The 18,528-nt window shown below is 34.3% G+C and overlaps 2 protein-coding genes across 5 annotated transcripts; both read left to right on the forward strand.

Moving 5' to 3' along the window:
• Positions 1 to 412: 412 nt before the first annotated feature.
• On the forward strand, positions 413 to 1,712 carry LOC145209555 (histone H3.3A). The gene has a single exon (XM_080079867.1). It carries the CDS (start codon positions 413 to 415, stop codon positions 821 to 823), a length of 411 nt encoding a protein of 136 aa, XP_079935993.1. The 3' UTR covers positions 824 to 1,712.
• A 67-nt stretch (positions 1,713 to 1,779) lies between these two features.
• Positions 1,780 to 18,526, forward strand: LOC145209550 (rab GTPase-binding effector protein 1-like). 4 transcript variants are annotated; one of them, XM_080079860.1, is made up of 20 exons: positions 1,780 to 1,940; positions 2,138 to 2,275; positions 2,872 to 3,008; positions 3,747 to 3,813; positions 4,302 to 4,501; positions 4,817 to 4,951; positions 5,129 to 5,188; positions 6,997 to 7,132; positions 7,614 to 7,783; positions 9,233 to 9,318; positions 9,785 to 9,972; positions 10,714 to 10,784; positions 11,117 to 11,194; positions 11,668 to 11,883; positions 12,349 to 12,486; positions 12,694 to 12,819; positions 13,536 to 13,661; positions 14,463 to 14,567; positions 15,294 to 15,410; positions 16,546 to 18,526. In XM_080079860.1, exons 1-20 carry the CDS (start codon positions 1,901 to 1,903, stop codon positions 16,666 to 16,668), a joined length of 2,457 nt encoding a protein of 818 aa, XP_079935986.1. In that variant the 5' UTR covers positions 1,780 to 1,900; the 3' UTR covers positions 16,669 to 18,526. The 4 variants fall into 4 exon arrangements, with proteins under 4 accessions (XP_079935986.1, XP_079935987.1, XP_079935988.1 ...); XM_080079861.1 differs by lacking the exon at positions 15,294 to 15,410; XM_080079862.1 differs by lacking the exon at positions 2,138 to 2,275.
• Positions 18,527 to 18,528: the final 2 nt, after the last annotated feature.

The following is an 18,528-nucleotide window of genomic DNA, read 5'->3' on the forward strand; positions in this document are numbered from 1 at the left end:
CGTGGGTGTTTTTGCTTTTGGTACTTTTGAAAAAATGTCCCTTAATTATGGATCTAGGTTTTTTGTTGTTGGCTTGGCTGAAGCAGGTAGCGTCAGTTAAAAGCACACAGCTAACATTTCACTGATTATTATCACGGAAGCTGTTGCTAGATTGTTTAAACATATGTTTTGCTTTTTATTTGTGTTGTTAGCTTTAAGTTAACTGGTTTATTAGATAAAAAGACAGATTTCTTTATTGTGTTGGAGTTAAGCAGATGTACATGTAAAAAATAAAATAGGTTATTTGAAATTGTTTATACAACTACAATTCTTTGTGTGTAATTGTAATTTTTTCTAATCTTTTTTCTATAAATTGTTACAGATATTTTTATTTACCAATTAAGCCTTACATTGAAAAACCTCAAGTTTGAAAATGGCACGTACCAAGCAAACAGCTCGTAAGTCAACTGGAGGAAAAGCTCCTCGTAAGCAGTTGGCGACCAAAGCTGCTAGAAAAAGTGCCCCATCTACTGGTGGAGTGAAGAAGCCCCATCGTTACCGACCTGGTACTGTTGCTCTGAGAGAAATTCGTCGTTATCAGAAGTCGACAGAATTGCTGATCCGCAAGCTGCCGTTCCAGAGATTGGTTCGTGAGATTGCTCAAGATTTCAAGACCGACTTACGGTTCCAGAGTGCAGCCATTGGTGCCCTGCAAGAAGCCAGTGAAGCGTATTTGGTCGGATTGTTTGAAGACACCAACTTGTGTGCGATCCACGCCAAGAGGGTCACCATCATGCCCAAGGATATCCAGCTTGCTCGGCGAATCCGTGGAGAGAGAGCCTAAGCACAGAGGAAAATGACCGGGGAATGGACTTTTGTACATAATCTGGTTGACTTTTTTTACAGTGAATTGAAAACATAGCCCAGTAGATGAATGTACAGTGCTCACCAGAAACAATTTTTTTACATTGCTAGTCTCTGGCTATAAATTACCAACATATTGTATGTCCACCTTTGCAGTTTGCTGTGGCAATAAGTTAACTTTTACAAGGTTTCATCTGTGCTAATGTAATTCAAAATTTTGTCAGTAACTTTGGATCTTAAACATAAAAAAAATTTGTGGTAATTTTTGTAATATTATCATTTGTTTGGTTGATGTGTCTTTTAGGCCATGATGCTGTTGTGTTTTGACAAACCTGGATGATATGTATTTTACTTGTTTATTAACCTTTATTCTTTTAACACCTCAGGCTGCGTGTTAAATATGTCGCTCGAAAAATATCTGTCTAAACGAGATGCTGAATTTAAAAAGTACAAAAACAAAAATGCTGTGGTACTTCTCTGATTTTATAAACTAACAGTAGTTTTCATTCTTAACTTTATGTGTGAACAGTTTATCTTGGCAAGTATTTTGTAAGGCATGCATGATTCCACTTTAAGTCAAGTAATTTTTTCTCAGTGAAAGTGTACATTTTGGATATTTTGTATCTTAAATTTGTTCATGCTAAACGAGTCGTGTTAATTTTTTTTCAGTAAAAGTGTAAATTTTGGATATTTCGCATCTTAAATTTGTTCATGCTAAATGAGTTGTGTTAACTTTTTCTCTTCAAACATTAAATTCTCTTGTTGGTAGAGTTGTGTTACTTGCTGTGTAGCGCAGTTCGCTAATTCCAAAATTTGTATTCATTCTGATTTTAATGTGGGTTTCATGTTTTGTCGTTGTACATACTTAGGTTTTTCATTAGACAATTTTATTTAAAATTTAAGCTGGCACGAAATGTGCAGTGACCCAACCAAAATGGATTGAGGAACTGCTAGAAAAAAAATAACAGTTTGCATTTGTGCACTTGGGATTTACCTTGAAGCTAATGGACTTAGGAGCAGAGGAAAAAAATAAACTTTCCCCACCAAGTCTGCTTAAATGGTTTTTGTAATGGATGCTCAACCAATGCCAACGCAAGGTGAGCATGTAATTTATAAATAGTAGTGTCACTTAATTTGTACCTTTGCTCCATTAGAACATAACGTAAATGGGTAGCACCAAAAAAATACAACAGAAAAAAATATATTGGTCTTATAAAAGTTTACTGACAGTTCGATGAACAGCAAAAGTGTCAATGAAAAATGTAAATTTCATCTGCACACAAATCTTGTTCAGATGAAATGATGCGACTGCGTAGTCAGCTTGCAGATACCGAGAGGCGCTTTGCTCTTCTTCAGCAGGAAAAAGTGCAAATGGAAAGTGATTTTGAATACAAAAGGTCCAAGATCAAAGAGCTCTATTATGCAAAAGAAAGTGAGATGGCAATTTGTAGCAAATAAATTCAACCCACATAGCAAATTAACATGATGAAATGTAGGACAAATTTTTCGGCAAATTTTTACAAACTGTTTAATAGTAAATGCTGGTTACTTTGGCAAAGTTGGACCATACCAGTGAAAGTGTTCATTATATTTAATGCACCATCACTTCGAAACAGTTTCTTTCTTTTATAAGATATCAATTCACATTTGCATTTTTCTGGCTTAACATTTTAGTTTTACATCTGTATACCGCCACCAAAGCCCTTAACTGTTGCATCAATCACAAGGGTCCATGGTATCACAGCAAGAGGTACTTGAAAGATATAAAAAGGTTCAAGAGCACTGACATAGATGATTAACTAAAACATAGATAATTATTTGTTTGCTGCCTCTACAAAATGGTTTACACCTTGTCTGTAAACTAAATTGTGTGTAGTGTGTCTGATCTATTTCGAGGTGCTATAGAGAGCTGTACTTCTTGAATTCAGTTTTATCTGTCTTGGCCCAGAAAGTAATAATATAGCTTTGGCCCAAACCAATTTGGTGCGGTTACATCACTGGTAATAAACAAGGAAACTTTACTATTAGACATGATCCGTGATCAAAATTCAAAGCTCTTAGAGGCCAGCAAACAAATAAGTCAACTGGAAAGCACTGTAACTTCCCTGCGAGAGGAAATTGAAAATGTGAAGATGATTGCATCAGTATCTGAAAATACAAAACAGGTATGATGAAAAGTGTTAGATTCTAAACGGTATGCAACTAGCATTTGTATTTCACACTATTGCCTTTTTGTATCACAATGTGGCAACTGATGTGGCCTTCATACCACTGATGATGGCATGAGCATTTGGCGAAACGTTTGAAATATAAAGCATGTCTTTTTATCTCTATTTGGGCGGTTATTTTCACCATTAAACAATGTGTTGAGGAGTTACATATGACATTATTTCATGTTTTTGGAATGAAGATGTTCATAATAAATATCAAGAATTCCTAACTTATTGATGTTATATTGTAATTGAGGCATTCAATTAAAGCACTGAGCCACAAAGGAAAAACAAATTCAATGATGTTTGGCAACTGAATATCGCAAAAAAAATAAATTGCCATTCATGACAAAAGTTAACCTTGTTAGGAAATCTCCATCAATATATGCTAACATATATTCAAGTTACAAAAAAACATTTTTGGGCTCTTGTACGATGTTGTGCAGGGAATCAGTTTCTATAGATACTCATAGAACACATTTTTATAATGCAACCCCATGGAATATGCTGCTTACATAAGGCAGTTGGCATCATTGATTTTTATTGTTTGTAAGAATATATTGAACAGCAAACTGTATGCTTGTGTACAAAGCTTAGGAGCTGACAATGGTTGGATTGGCTGGCATATGGCTGATTTGTTACAGCATAATGTTTTTATTTCTTGCTAATTCCAATTTCCTGTGATTGTTTTAGGAAGCTGTGGAGGACTTGAAGAAGCATCATCTCGAAGAAATTGAATCTCTGAAATGTGTTTTGCAAGGTTAGTATTGATGTTAGCAAAATAACATTGCCTTTGTTTATCAAGTTCAAATACATGACCTTCACTTAAAGTTTTATTGCATGGCTTTGTATGGGTGGTTTAGTGTTGACAAATCTAGGCCTTGAGCCTGTTTGGTTTGGTATTTTCATGCAGGGGTGGGCAACCTTTGTTACTGTGAGGCCAAATACAGTAGCCAAAATTAGATCGGGGGCTGCACCTGTGTATAACACAAAAATTTCCCTCATGTTGTTTTGGTAATAATGATTTGTGCGGTACATTAACAACGGTCTTTATTTGATTGAAAATAGTTAACTTTGTGGCTAAACAATAAGATTTGTGACGTTATAAATATTCGAGTAAAACTGGAAACAACAATTTAGGTGCCATTGACTTATACAATTTCCCTCTGCATGTACATAATTTCCCCACTACTGGGAAATTTCTTCTGGTAAAAAACCACTGCTTTAAGCAATATTTAACTTGCCCAGATACATTTGAGGACCAACGACGCGACCTCATCGAGCAATTCGGGCAGGAACGCCAACATTGGGAACAAGAAAAAGAGAAAATTTTGCATGAGAACACAAATTTTAAAGAACTACTTTCCAAGACAGAAGGGTCACTGCAAGAAAAGGAAAAGGCGCTGAGCAAGCAAGCGGATCAGGAGCTTGAAACAAGCATGATGATGGTAGGGCAGAAGTTTAAAGTATGAAATTAGTTACTTTATTGACATGGACATTAGGTCAGCAACTGCTACTGTTTGGGCACATGGCATGCTATGCAAAATGTGTTAATCTTATTGGCCTTTCAAGAATCTAAATCTTCTTTAAACTGTCCTTTTTGCTAGGTATTTCCCTCGATTTTTCGTGTTCCTATTTCTTTAACTGTTTTTTGTGTCTTGCTGGTAACCTACACATACTTTTCATGCTGTTAAACTTTTTTCACAAAATATGTCCTTTCTTGATAAACAAACCAATCAGAATCTATCAATATGTTTCCCAAGGCCCAAAGCGAAGCGGAAAACCTAAAATCTGTCGTTTTACCTCTTGAACAAGAAATTGCCGACCTAAAAGAAAAATTACGAATAGCTGATGAAGATATCATTGAACTTCGGCGGACGCAAACAGTTAACCACAAGGTTTAAAAAGCACTTTTTTGTTTCACTTTTTGCATGGTTAATTTTGATCTTGAGTTTCTTCCTTTGTGGATGATGTAGTAGTGTGCATGATCTCATGAGTTTGTAGCATAATCTGTTGCTTGTGTGTGGGCTAGTTGTGAGCAATTTCAGTATCATGGATTTATTTTCGTGAAACAGCAAGTAGGAGTTGGAACAGAGGACTGTGAAGACGTCAGTGGATCTGATCTAAATACTGAAGTAAGTTGGTTGCTAATTGTCCACTGTACTTAAGTTGTAGTAAATATAAAAATGGGTTTACATGTGTAGTTGGTTCCAATTTGTTGCCTTATAATAAATTTGTCGTACAAGATATGTCATTATCCTGATAAAGGCATTTTGTATGAGATGTCAAAATGTTCATTGTTTATAATATTACTGCTGGATGAGCAATAATCGGTTGTATAAAAAGAAGTTCTTAAAAGACAAAAATGAAATATTATAGATAGCAATAAATTGGTATTTCTGTGTAAAGCAGCAAAGTATTGAAAAATTGGTTACATTGACTTAAATATACTTTTAAGTAAGTACAAAACTGCCATTTTTTAAATATAAAACACAGTAATCTTGTAACTCAATAACCATAATGTTTTGACTGTTTTTTTTGGAGTAATGCAAATCAAGCCAAACAGACTGTTTAAATGTGTTTGAAATATTCTTTGGCAATGACTTTTACCTTGTTCTAGTAGTGGTTTAAGAATCAGTATAGAATAGTGGTAGTAAAATGAACGTATATTGTTGTTTTGTGGTCCTAAGTTGTTTCTTTCTGCCTTTTGGCTTAGATTGTTATTGCACACATGTTGTTTGCAAATATATTTTGGGAAGTACAAAATCGCATAGCTAAACACAATTGCAACAGGATATTCTAACCACATTTTTAACTTCCTTTTCATGGTGTTTTTAGTTGGTGCTTTTTTTGTTTCGAATGGTATTTGTGATGTGACGTAACCCGGGTTACATAATTTTTAGTAGAACGTAAATGTTGGCCTGTAAAAAAACATTACACATCACTACCACAAGTGCTTTTTGTGGTTGTACAGACTAATTTACTTGTAAATGATATTATTTTATACAGTAATGATTCCCTATGTTTTGTGAACATAATACTTCATTTTTCTTTTATGAGCTGTAGAAGCCAAGTTAAATCTTAACTGTTTTGACTTAAACTTGAAAAGGTATTATTATCATGACCCACTGAAAACACCTTTAGGCCCGTCTGGTTTGAAATTACTACTGGTTAATAGGCAACTCACGACCAATCTTAAGTCTACAAACATAAAAATAATGTCAAAAATAAGAAACCAAACTCATGCTTGTTTTCTGAATTTTTAATTGAAACCATGTTGAAAATGCGACAGTTCAGTGTAGTGTATTGTTCTATGGTGAAACTCTCACTGTTTTCTTGTTTTGACGTGTGGTAATGAATTTTGAAGAGAAATGATCAAACCTGTCACCTGAGAACGTCCTGTTATTGACAAGCTGTGTGTGACAAAATGCCATTAATTGATTGCAAGCGCTAAAAAATATTGATCACTGGTTGTGCATTAAAATCTTGGTTAAAATTTCAAAATTTAAGCTAGGAGTCCCCTTTTGAATTTATCGAAATCGTCAAAGCACATAAAATGCTTTACTCAACATATTAATGTTTACTCCCTAAAGCCAATTTGTAAACTTGTGTTTGCCTGAGCAAGAAACTTGAGCCGCATTTGTTCCAATCTATTGAATAAAACTAGGCAGCCCAAATGTGGTTTCATGTAAGCATAAAGTTTGAGGCGTTGCCTGCCCACTGATGATAATAATGAAACACACCAACAAACTTAACTGTGTAAATGGCTCTGTTTAAGTCAGTGGAAATGATGGAATTACATACAAAACTATGTTAAAATTTAAACTTCTACTTTCACATTGTTGTAACCATCCGGTTTTTGACACTGCAAAGATGTCATTTGAAAACCTGTATAATGTTATTGTCCTTGCTTAGCTTACATTTAACTTTTTGGTACACACAGGTGAGGGAATTAAGTTATTCCCTGCAATCCGAAAAGTCGTCACGAACCGACCTTGAACTTTATGTTGAAGTGCTTAGTCGACAGAAGACAGTATTACAACAAGAAAATGATATTCTGAAACGTGAAATGCATGAAGGTAAATACAAATATGGTTTCTTATATCTCATAAGATTTCAGTTCCTACATTTTGAATGCAATGGCTAAATTAACATAATTGCCTTATATTTATGTATTTCTTTTTATTTTTCAATGTAAATTGCAGGTTTTCAAAATTTAAATTTTGTTGTTATTTCATGGTGGATTTGGTAATTGACTTTCAATAGCTTTCCAGTTTCAATGTGTTATAGTTAGTAAATAATGAGAATAATTTTAAAGTATAAGCATTTCACTTTGTTTAAACTTGACATCAAACATACCTTACTCTTGTCATTAATTTTTTGTGTAACTTAGAGCTGCAACGGAAAATTTGCATTTTTTTAAGTGGAAAGTCTATGAAAAGTTTAACAAACAAACCTTGTTTTATACGGCTCATTATTTAGCTTTTGTGCAGCTCCATAATTTGCAATTCTTTAGGAATAAATGTAGTAAAATGTTTAACATTTGACCTTGTATTACAGTTTGTAGGTCACTGGAACAAGAGCAAAGCGATCACTTGATGTTGAAACAGACTTGGAATCGGGCCAACGAACACTTCATGCTGTCACAAGATCAACTTATGAATGAACTTAACGCTGCCAAAGCTTGTCTGGCTAAAAACCAACTTAACCAAATCAAAAGCACAAAAAGGGTATTTGTACATATATAAAGCAGATTAATCATCATTCATCTGTCACAATAGTTCACAATAAGGATAAAAAATTACTTAGAAGCTGTTTAGAAGTTAAGTGAAATCAGCTAAGGAATCTGACATTTAAAATCGATTTAAATACTTTCAAAATTTACATTCTATCCCAGTATAAATCTTTATGCCTGTCCAAATACAACAAACTTTGGTTCGTTCTGACCCGTTTGGGCCTAAATTTCCTGATTATGCTAAGATCCAGGTTACCCAGGATTTTCTGTATTTACTTTCAAGCATTACAAATTTGTTTCATTATTTGCTGGAGCCACCTTTACAAAAAAAATCAGTTCAATACAGTGGTGGAATTCACATTTTTTGTCAGTCGGTTCTATCACAAAAGTCATATATTTCAGCCGGTTCTGGTACAAAAAGTCCATTGACAATAACCAGTAATGCTAACCGGTTCGCTGATCTCATAAAATTTTGTGACACGGTTCTATAGAACCGGCGCGAAACGGCCAGATTCCACCACTGGTTCAGTAGTACAAATATTTTTTGGCATTTTTTTGCCAACTTAACGAAATTAGGATTACTAAATTATTTATCACGCCTTAACAGGTTTAAATTTATTTCAAACAATCACATTTAACTGTTACCATTCATCACTAAAATGGTGGTTTTGATAACAACTGGAATGATACCTAAATATAAAACTTTTTTACATGTGTTATTTCTCAACAGGTGGCTTTACTTTTTGCATAACTTTTTTATTCAAACCTACCGACTTTTAGTATTTGGTGTGCACAGTTGTTTCGTTAGGTGCCTTGATGTGCATGAGTTTGAGTTTGAATGAAAAGTAGATTTAATTGTTTGCATAACTGTGATTTATTTTTGCATGTTTGTCATTTATTTGCATGTGTTTTTCATTTTATTCGTTATGTACACTTTGTTTCTGCTTAAAATACCTATCTTAAAACCATACAAAGTTTAAGTTGTAGAGATGAATCCTGTCATAGCGATTTGCAAAGGTTTTTGTGCAATTAAGCAGACAATTTTCTTAAAAAGTGACGAACTACGTTTTTACGATCACTATGCCATGAACAATATGCAATTAACTGGATTTGTCTGTATTACAAAGTAAAATGCTCTAAAGAAATTGCACCAAACTTATCTATCTGTTGCCTATGGGCTTCAAGGCTTCTACATTTTGTACAACTAATTTTTTTTACCATTCAAGCCTGTCTGTTAAAATGGTGACATGGTAACTAACCTAATGATACATCATATATGCAAGTTGTCTCATTTTGACCATGCTGATTCAAGCCCCATAAGCAAGAATTGAAAGAAGTTTTTTGTATTAAACTACAACTTGTTTGTAGTTACTTGACCAACTGATATGTATTTTTCGAATGTGCTCAAATTTGTTCAAGCATAATGTATAATAATATGTTTCAGGTTTTATCAGCCGACGGATTTGAAGTTGTTTCTTCTCTTCCTAAACAAGCTAAGGACGTCGTGGGTGCAACCTCTCAAATTAACGGGTAAATTATTAAACCAAATTTTCACGAACCCCAAGTTTAATATGATGAAAGTTTCTAGCAAGTGAAGAAACTCTTAAAAGTTAGGTGGGACTAAAACTAAAAAATCAATATTTTGTAATTGGCAACTGTCGTAGATTTTACTGTTTTTGTGTAAATTCAGATAGTGCTTGTCCATTTTGCTTTTGTCCTTTTGGAACCTTAGTACAGTTAATCTACAAATCAAGATACATGTTAGTGAAATAAAATAGCTTAAATTGCCTGAAATCTGGTTTGGTTGCAAACAAGAATAAACAAGAAGGGTAGTATGATAAATACAGCCTGATTGCCTAGGAAAGTTTAAATTGAGGTATAAAATGTGTTTTGCATCCAACATTTGCCCTGGTTAACAATGTTATATCCGGAATCATTCTTTTTTTGAAAACTGCATATCACACAAATTTATCCAATCTCATTTTCTTGTTCCTAGGTCGGCATTTCCCGACAGTAATTCCTTCGGTTCATTTCAAAACTACGAGAAAATGCAAGAACCAGTGTTAGCGGAACCAATTGCATCCCCAGCCACCGAGCTTCAAGATACTATTTCAATTTCATCTGTTTCATCTGTGCCTGAAGCGGGAAGCTTGATGCCAAATGACGAATTAAGACCACCAAGAGGTAACTCTTTGCTCAATCAAGGTTTTTTACTTGATTGGGGTTGCGTAATTAGGCACATATTGTTTGTTTTTTTCGACTAAAAAGCGCTTGTTTTCACATTATGGTAAACTGTTTGAAATTGACATTTACAAAATAAGCTTTGTTTACTTTGTACATTTTGACCCTAATTGACCTTAACCAGCAAGCCTGCAAAATAAGAAACTAAAAAAAGACCATTAACAAAAAATATGACAGTGAAAGTTTATACTTAAATGGTTTTTTACATTGTAAAGCACTTGAAAGCATCATGTAATTTGCTGTTAGAGTCACTCATGTTTTTTATTTGCGGTGTTTTGTTTTGGTAAGACTACATTGAGAGTCACTTTTCATTTTGTTCTGGTTATGGTTGGATGGCATTGTATAAGAGCATGTCTCCATAGTTATTTAAGTGAACATCCCACCTTCAGCCAAACCTTAGTATTTCCCTCAGTTGGTATAAAAAAATGTGTCTTTTAATCCTGTCAGCTCAAAGCAAGAGTTTGTCAGTTTTGTCCTAAAGACAAATTTAGTTAATTGCATCTTATCTCTGGCCCTATTGTTTGTTAAGTGAAAAATGGTTATTCTTATTATAGGTCCCAATTGTTTATTGAGCAAACCTAGTTAATCACATGTTATGGTTAATTGCATGTAAGCTTTGAATACAGGGTATGTGTAGTTAATCGAAATCGTGTGTAGATTTTTAACCCTGTTACTTCTTTACAGTGAACTCTGCTCCTTTACTGACTCTCACAAATGCTGATTCCTCCACAACACAAAATCAATCAGATGAAATTGTAAGAGTTATTTATTATTTGAATTTTAACTGGAACATTTTTATGTAACACAAAAATTTTCAATGTAACTGTGTTTTGTGCAAGCTACACTTCTTTCAGTACTTTCTAAAAAAATTCAAACTTATTTGAACAACTCAATGTTGAAATTGTATTAGTATCAAGTTTGTTTCTTTGTGATACACTACCTAATTTACTACACACTAAATACTGTACACTTCTAATTAAAACCGAATAGTTTTTTCTGCCAAAAAAGCATCTATAACCAAATTTCTTCCATGCTGTAACAAACTGCAGCAATTTTCTTTGCATGACGATTGAGTTATTTTGTACAGGACAATATGGCATCTCCAACCCGTCATCTTAAACTGCTTCGAGTCAAAGAAACAGAGATCGAAACTTTAAAACAGCAGGTCTGTAAATTTTTACCTTTATGCTGAAGTTACCTACAAAAATCCAACTCACATTCGAACTATGATAAAATGTCTGTATTCCCTACGCCAAAACTACAGATGTGGGTACTGCATAAAACTACTGCCTAAAACTGTTGTCCTTTTTTGCAGTGACATCATTTTGTGTCAATCCGCTTAGTTCTGTAAATTCGAGAATAATTTACCAAGTTTAAAGCCTATTTCAAAAACATATGTCATCTAATTAAAGAGAACCTGTGCATATATAGATTACTTCTTGCAGACATTTCAACAATTGCTGTTGTCATCACCAGTGCAGGTTGTCAACTGTGCTTAAAAAGGAAGTTTATATTAGCATGTCATCTAAAATCCCATTTAATCACTCCAAAATCTTCAACATATCGTACCTGCACAAAATAATCTGTTTAAACTTAAACAAAGACTTAAAGTTTAATATGACAACATTTGCCAAGCAGGTCACCACTTTAGAGGGAACAATTTTGGATTTGGAGAAAAAATTGGCGTTTGAGCGAGAATCACGATTAGATGTGGAGGAATCAGTGATGAGAAGTTCAGAGGATGCCCAGAAGCAAATCAGGGAGCTAACAGGAAAGATTCATAATATCGAAGTGAAGATCGGGGAGGATAAAACATATAGAAAGAACAAGGAAGCAGAAGATAATGAAAAACTGGTAATTGTGTGTTAAAGAACAACTTCTACTTGATACAAATTTACATACAACACTGGATTGCATAAAGATCATGTTGTTCCCATACGTTGCAGCACGGAAATGTAAATTCTGGGGAGTCATGTTATGATTTAGTCTGTCACATCTTGCAGGCCTAAACTAAAATAATAAAGTGGCTTACTAACGCAAAAAAATAAATAAATCTTTTATAGGGAGTTTAATGAAAATGCCAAATTGTATAACAGACAACCTCGCATTTAATTGCCAAAAATCTCATGTAAAACTTTCGTGGGTTTATGCATTTACTCATAATGTACAAATAAATAGAATAGTTTCTTATGATGGCTACAGTTTGGGACTTAGTATGCATTTAAGCTAAGTTTGGGATAAACCAAAAGCGTCTACAAATCCCTTCAAGTCAAAATATACAAACGTTGGTTTGAACTTGTTGTGATGTACTATTTTCAGCTGATCATTACTGCCGACCGCGAAAACCTTCGTGACAGTTACTTGAAGTTGAAAAAAGAGCAAGATGCGATGAGATCGTCTTTCATGCGAAGTAGACAATCCTTGCAGAAAGATTCTAGCACACCAACTTCTATGGAGGTAAGACAATGTCAAGCAGAAGTAAAACAAAATTGAAAAAAGTTTTATTGACTTAACTGAGACAGGTCAAAGAGGTTTCAAAGACCTAATTTGACATACTTCGCTGACATATTTTGCAAAAAATCATTTTTTGCATTACTATCATGGAAAACCCCAAGGGGGTAAATCACAAAAAACTATTTTGTATTCTTATTTCTTTTTTTGCAGGGTTTGCGAATAAGTTTGGACAAATACAAAGAGGCATTTGCAATTGCACAAGTGGAGAAAAACAGCCTGGAATCAACGCTTCGAACTCGAATCAGTTTGCTGGAATCCACCATTGAAAGTGAAAAGGTAACGTTAACAGCTTCTGTTAGCTCAGCAACAGGAAGGTTTGACCAGGAAGTCTTCCATCGCATTTAGCTCTGCAAGTAACCCATGGTGTACTTCTGTGATGAGAAATGTTTTGGTACACAATAATTGTTAATTTGTTGTGTTTTATTATCTGTATTGGTGTCACTTATGATGGCATGAACATTTGCTGAAATGTTTGATGATAAAGCATATTATGCCAGGCCTATTAATCTAAGCAAGCCATTCTTACAAGCATTCCAACATGGCAAGACATAGGCTGAAAAAATACCCTGTGATGGGATTTGAACCGACAACAAAAAACTGTCTTTGACTAGCTCATTTATTTAAATGTTTAATAATCACGTTTGCGAAAGTTGGTGGCCTAAAACATTCCTGTGTGGCAAAGCATAGGCTAGAAAAATCTGCTGTGGGGTTTCGACCCATGATTGAAGCCTTTCTTGAACCTGCGCTCTACTAACTGAGCTACACAGGTGTAGAGCTAAGACCATCAAAAGTTCAATCAGAAGCACCGTTGCCTACCTTGTATTCTACACATGTCAGCCTTGCAGTAGGGGCTCTCAAGTTTGACTATTGATCAGCTAAGATCGGCATGCATTGCTGGGATTAATTCTGAAGCATTTAGCATGTCCCTTTTCATTATGTTTAGCAATGGACAAATCCATGGTGTGAGTTTAAAACTACTTTTGTGTTGACAGATGGAGAAGGAGCAAATGGAAGCTGCTTTACTCCAAGATGTGGAAGAAGCAAGAAACAAGGTTTCATCTTTGCAATCTTTGCAAACTCAACTTATTAAAGAAACAAACCAAAACAAGGAGCTGCAGGTCGGAACATTTGATTTTTTTAGAACTTGTCGTATACCATTCATTGCTCTGAAAATGCCATACCATTTTGGTGGGTCAGCAAAATATAAGTTCTTGAAAAACAACTAGTATTGTGTTTAGCCTCATAGCAGTTGAATGATAAATTGGTTAAATATGCAACCTGTTGGCTAAAACGCTTGCTCATTATTATCTCTGTCATGTGTCACTAGACCACTACTTCCAAACTGTGAGCCATGGGCCATAAAAACATTTTAAATTTGGCCTCAGATCGATTGGAACTTGTATTATTATTATGTGATTAAATGAGGCCACTCGGGCCTGTTTAATTATGGCTCCCTTCCCCATTGGTTTTTGGTTGCAAAAACCAATCATGTTAATGGGTCAAATGGTGTGTATATAGTAAATCGGTAAATCGGACGTAGAATATATAAACTTATAGGGATGAGCCAAAACTACAAATGTTCTGTTTGGTCGAGCACCGAGCATCTCATGGTAATGCACAGTATTGCTTGGTGCTTCGTGACATCACAAGCATTCTCAATTCCAAGCTAGTTTAATAATTTTCCAATTAAAAAACAGTCATTTTGTTCTTGGCTACCCTTTCGAACACTAGTTTTGTATAAATGGGCATGAATATGCAAGTTTAATGCTCGGGTCAGTTCGTGCAACCGTTCGGCCGAGCACCGAGCATCAAAAACAACGATGCTCCGTACCGAGTACTCGGGTTCTGAGTCGACTTGCCCCATTCCTAATGTGTAGGGAAGCCACCTTCTAGTTGTAAGGATGACTTTATCATTTCAGATCCAGGTTGAGAAGGACCAACTTTCGATGGAATCTATTCGAAGCAAATCTAGAGAGATCATAAAAGGTTTCAAAGAAAAACTTCGCATTGAAACGTCTGAAAAGGTTAAAACGTTACCTTGTGTTATGTGTGACTACAAAGCATGTGTGAATAAAAATGAATAATCACTAAATGCACTGGATTCTAAAAAAGATATCATTTCTGGCAAATGATTTTTGATGATTACAGTTGTTGTTAGTTGAAGTGTGTGCGTTTGAAAATTATTTAATCAGTTGAAATTACATTTTTTGTGGATTGAGTGTTTACATTCTTGTTAGCGATGGTCAAAATAATGTTACATGTATCACCACACAAGTCACCTTTATAGCAGTTGAGTATATAAAAACATATGAACACATGACCAAATTCCAAATAGACACAGATCATGCATTTGTAGCAAACTATTCTTTTCAAAGAGAGCTAACAAATACTAACCTGGAAATATATGTTTCCATTTTTGATGTATAAAGTATGACAGATGTAAGTTTGTTTCAAGAATTGCAATAATGGGAAATATTTCCAGAATTAATTTGCAAGAATTTACACAAAAACAGCTATAAATAATTACTTGTTTTTGTGTTTTGCAATGTTTTATTCAATTGCTTTGTGTAACTAATTTAATGGTTTGAGAATTGACTTGAATATTGTTTGCTAATACTTTTTTACGCATTTGTGATTAATTTGCTCATCTTGAACAAGTTTCCTATATTCACAATAATTTTGGCTCATTGTTTTCAATCTAATGGGTGTGCTTGTTATTGTGCTTTACCGGCTTTGCTTTTGGGCACTAGGAGGCGCTTGAGAGCAAACTAGCTGATGCAAAGAATCAGCTTCGATCCTTGCAGGAATCCTTGGAAACCAGCGAGCTCGTTCAGCGAGATTTTGTTAAACTTTCGCAATCTCTTCAGGTGTGTAAAAATCACCCTCACAGCATTTACACACTGCTTTATATTTTTTGCTAATTCTTTCCTTTTTAACCTGCCATGCCAAGCCTAAACTGGTGCCTTTATGTATTTCTAGCTTAAGTAGAAAGAAGCTGCAGCTTTTCATGTATCGGCTAAATGCTTTTAGTTCTTTTGTAGAAAGAAATTTTAGAAATCCTAATAGATAAGAAAAAATACAAAAAGTTGAATTTTTCATTGTCATCTCATACTGCTATTTGTCAAGCGACCAGATAGTGGAGGGATGCACTGTAACACGACTATTAAGATTTTTTATTATTTTCTAATGTACTAAATAAGTTTAATACAAACAGGTCATTACTAGAAGTCTCCTTTAGTTATTGTCCTGGACCTAAATATTTGCTGTGATAAACAGGTATACTGTCTTTCTAAAAGTTGCAGAACTCATGACTACTTTTAAGAATATGAAAATTATCCTGTAATAAAACGGACTTTCCATAAATTGCATTTAAGCAGCCACATGTTATAACCTTTGCAACAGTCCATTGTTTTGCCTGAACCTTGTAAAAAAAGATTGACTTTTTACACCATTAGTCTTTCTATTTGCTTTCAACACCTTGCTTTCCTAAATCTGTGCATGCTTCTTCTTTGCATGGTGCCTGCCGTAGTTGTTGGTAGTTTCACCTGTCTGTGGTGAAATTTAAGATTACATAAAGATTAGCCATTTTGTTTCACAGTGACAGTTTCAATGTATCTTGTCACATTTAGCAGTACTATTTAAGTAGTTTGTCTATGTCATTGAACTCCTAAACTATGTCTCTTTTAAACCTGTTGGCACTTCTAGTGAATACACTAGACTCATCCCAGCTGCTTTGTAATACAAGAAAAGCATTTAATTTAATGATGAATATAACAGCCCAAATAGATGTAAAAAGTGATACGCTTTATTATGCGAACAATTCGGCAATTGCTCATTCCAGCATCAGTGATACAACAGGCCACATCGGACGATTTTAAGCATGTCACTTTTTATGCCTATTTGGGCCATTATATTCGTAATTAAACTTATAAACAAATTCATGTATAGTATTTCAGAGATTGACTTTTTTGACACAAACTGAACAGAATTCTGTAACTTCAGGTTCAACTTGAGGAAATCCGACTAAAAGAGGAAGCGTCAAGCTCGAAACAATCGCAAACAAAAGCTGAAAATCATTCACCATCCACTGAAAAATCTTTAAAATCACGTAACATCCCTGATTAGATGCAGCCTATTTTGTTGTGTTTTGCGCAAATGCTTACTGCATGGTGACGGTAGGCATTAAAGTCAAGGAAATGGGTAAAAAGGTGCAAAAACTTTTATTGTACACTAGAGGTTTTTCAAACAAGGGGTGATTGTAACTCTCTCAAATCTACATACTTTTGGAGTAAATTAGCATACAAATGGAATACAATAAACCTTTGTTAACCTGGACCCGTTTTGACCAAAACGTTTGCCCAGATCAGGCGAAGATCCAGATTAAACCGGTCCGGTTAAACCAAGGCTTACTGTACTGTGAGATTAGTGGATTAGGAAAACTTTTTTTTTTAAATACTAGCCAAAAATAAATGATAGAAAAAAAGGTTTAGAATCTCTGTTGTACACTTAGTGATAGTTAAGGTGATAGCAGATTTTAGACCTTCACTTGCCCTTTTTCTATGCTTATACACAAAGCACCATATTTTTGGAGTTTCCTATTCACAAATTTTAGGCAAAAGTGTTTGGTGCTTTTTAAATTTATGTGTCATGATTTTTTCATGGCATCGCAGGAATGAATACTCTTAAAAGCACAGAACTCAAATTGTCATGTTTTTCATTGCACTGTAATCCCACTAGGCACAAATAAACCATGAGTAGTTAAAAACAGATCACTTTAAATTTATCCAAATTCCATCAGTGGTACTATTCATGAACATATTAATATTCTGGTACATTTAAAACAAGCTTTTTAAGTCTTACTCAGTGGCCATCTTTTTTCTTCCTCTGTACCCCATGTATTTTTTTTATTCACTTTCATGTGTTTAGTATGTGTGTGATTTTTGCATAGCTGAACATAAAAATCTATTGTCTATGCTTTTGTTTTCCATATATTTTGTCTTAAAAGCAACGTTGCGTCTTTGAAAGTGTTTTTATCGATCAGTGGTTTGTCCCACACAACACAAAACAAATATATGATTAAAACAACGTTTTCCCTTGGGCTCTTATTTATTAAAATGTGTCTCTAAATTTGTTTTATTGTGCAATATTGTTCAGTAAACACCCATTACCATGCAATTAAATATCGTCTGTGGAAAGCAACCTTTCCCACGGTACATACTGCACTGATAAACCTTTTGAATGATAATGTACACCCGAAATGTCCTAATAGCATTTTTACTGTTCTGGCTTATATCAAAAAAATAACTTTTGGAGCAAAAGTATCTAAATCGATATCTAAATCAAGGTAACATAGATTTTACATAAAAAAATTTCTAATAAAATTTTCATCTCCCATATGCATTAGTTTAATACTATTGTTGTTTAGGAAAAAAAATAAGTTTTTAGTTGAGTAAATGGCAAACATTTTGCACTACAGTTGTATCAGTCCAAGCATTGTCTTGGAGACCACCCTTTAATGAAATTAGGATTGCAAGTAAAATCGAAAATTTGTTATAAACCACTCTCCATTTTTAAGCATATTTAATGACCACTGCATTGTTTTCTTAACGACCAGCCTTAATATTGAACCATTTGTGCATCCAGTAATATCTATTTTAAGCTCCTGTTCTAATCCTAGTTTATTGGTTTTAAACTGAAACATTTTGCAAAAAGTGTATGATGGAAATGCATGATTTTAACTTTCAAATTCTAAGTTTGTTTGTTTGACTAAAAGTTGATTGCCTGACCAAACAGTGTTTTTACCAAGTCTTATCAAAATTGTAAAAGTAAAACTTTTTGCAATGTTTGCATATCTTGTAAGAAAAAAGTATGTTGTTTATGTTTGGCGAAGTGGGAATATGGCAAGCTCTGCACACTGGGTTTATTTGGTTTTATATGTATGTTGTTTGCAATTGCTTTTGCATTAAAATGTTGTGTACCTGCATG

The sequence above is a fragment of the Phallusia mammillata genome, chromosome 1 (assembly GCF_965637545.1).
Source record: "Phallusia mammillata chromosome 1, kaPhaMamm4.hap1.1, whole genome shotgun sequence".
Lineage (NCBI taxonomy): Eukaryota > Metazoa > Chordata > Ascidiacea > Phlebobranchia > Ascidiidae > Phallusia > Phallusia mammillata.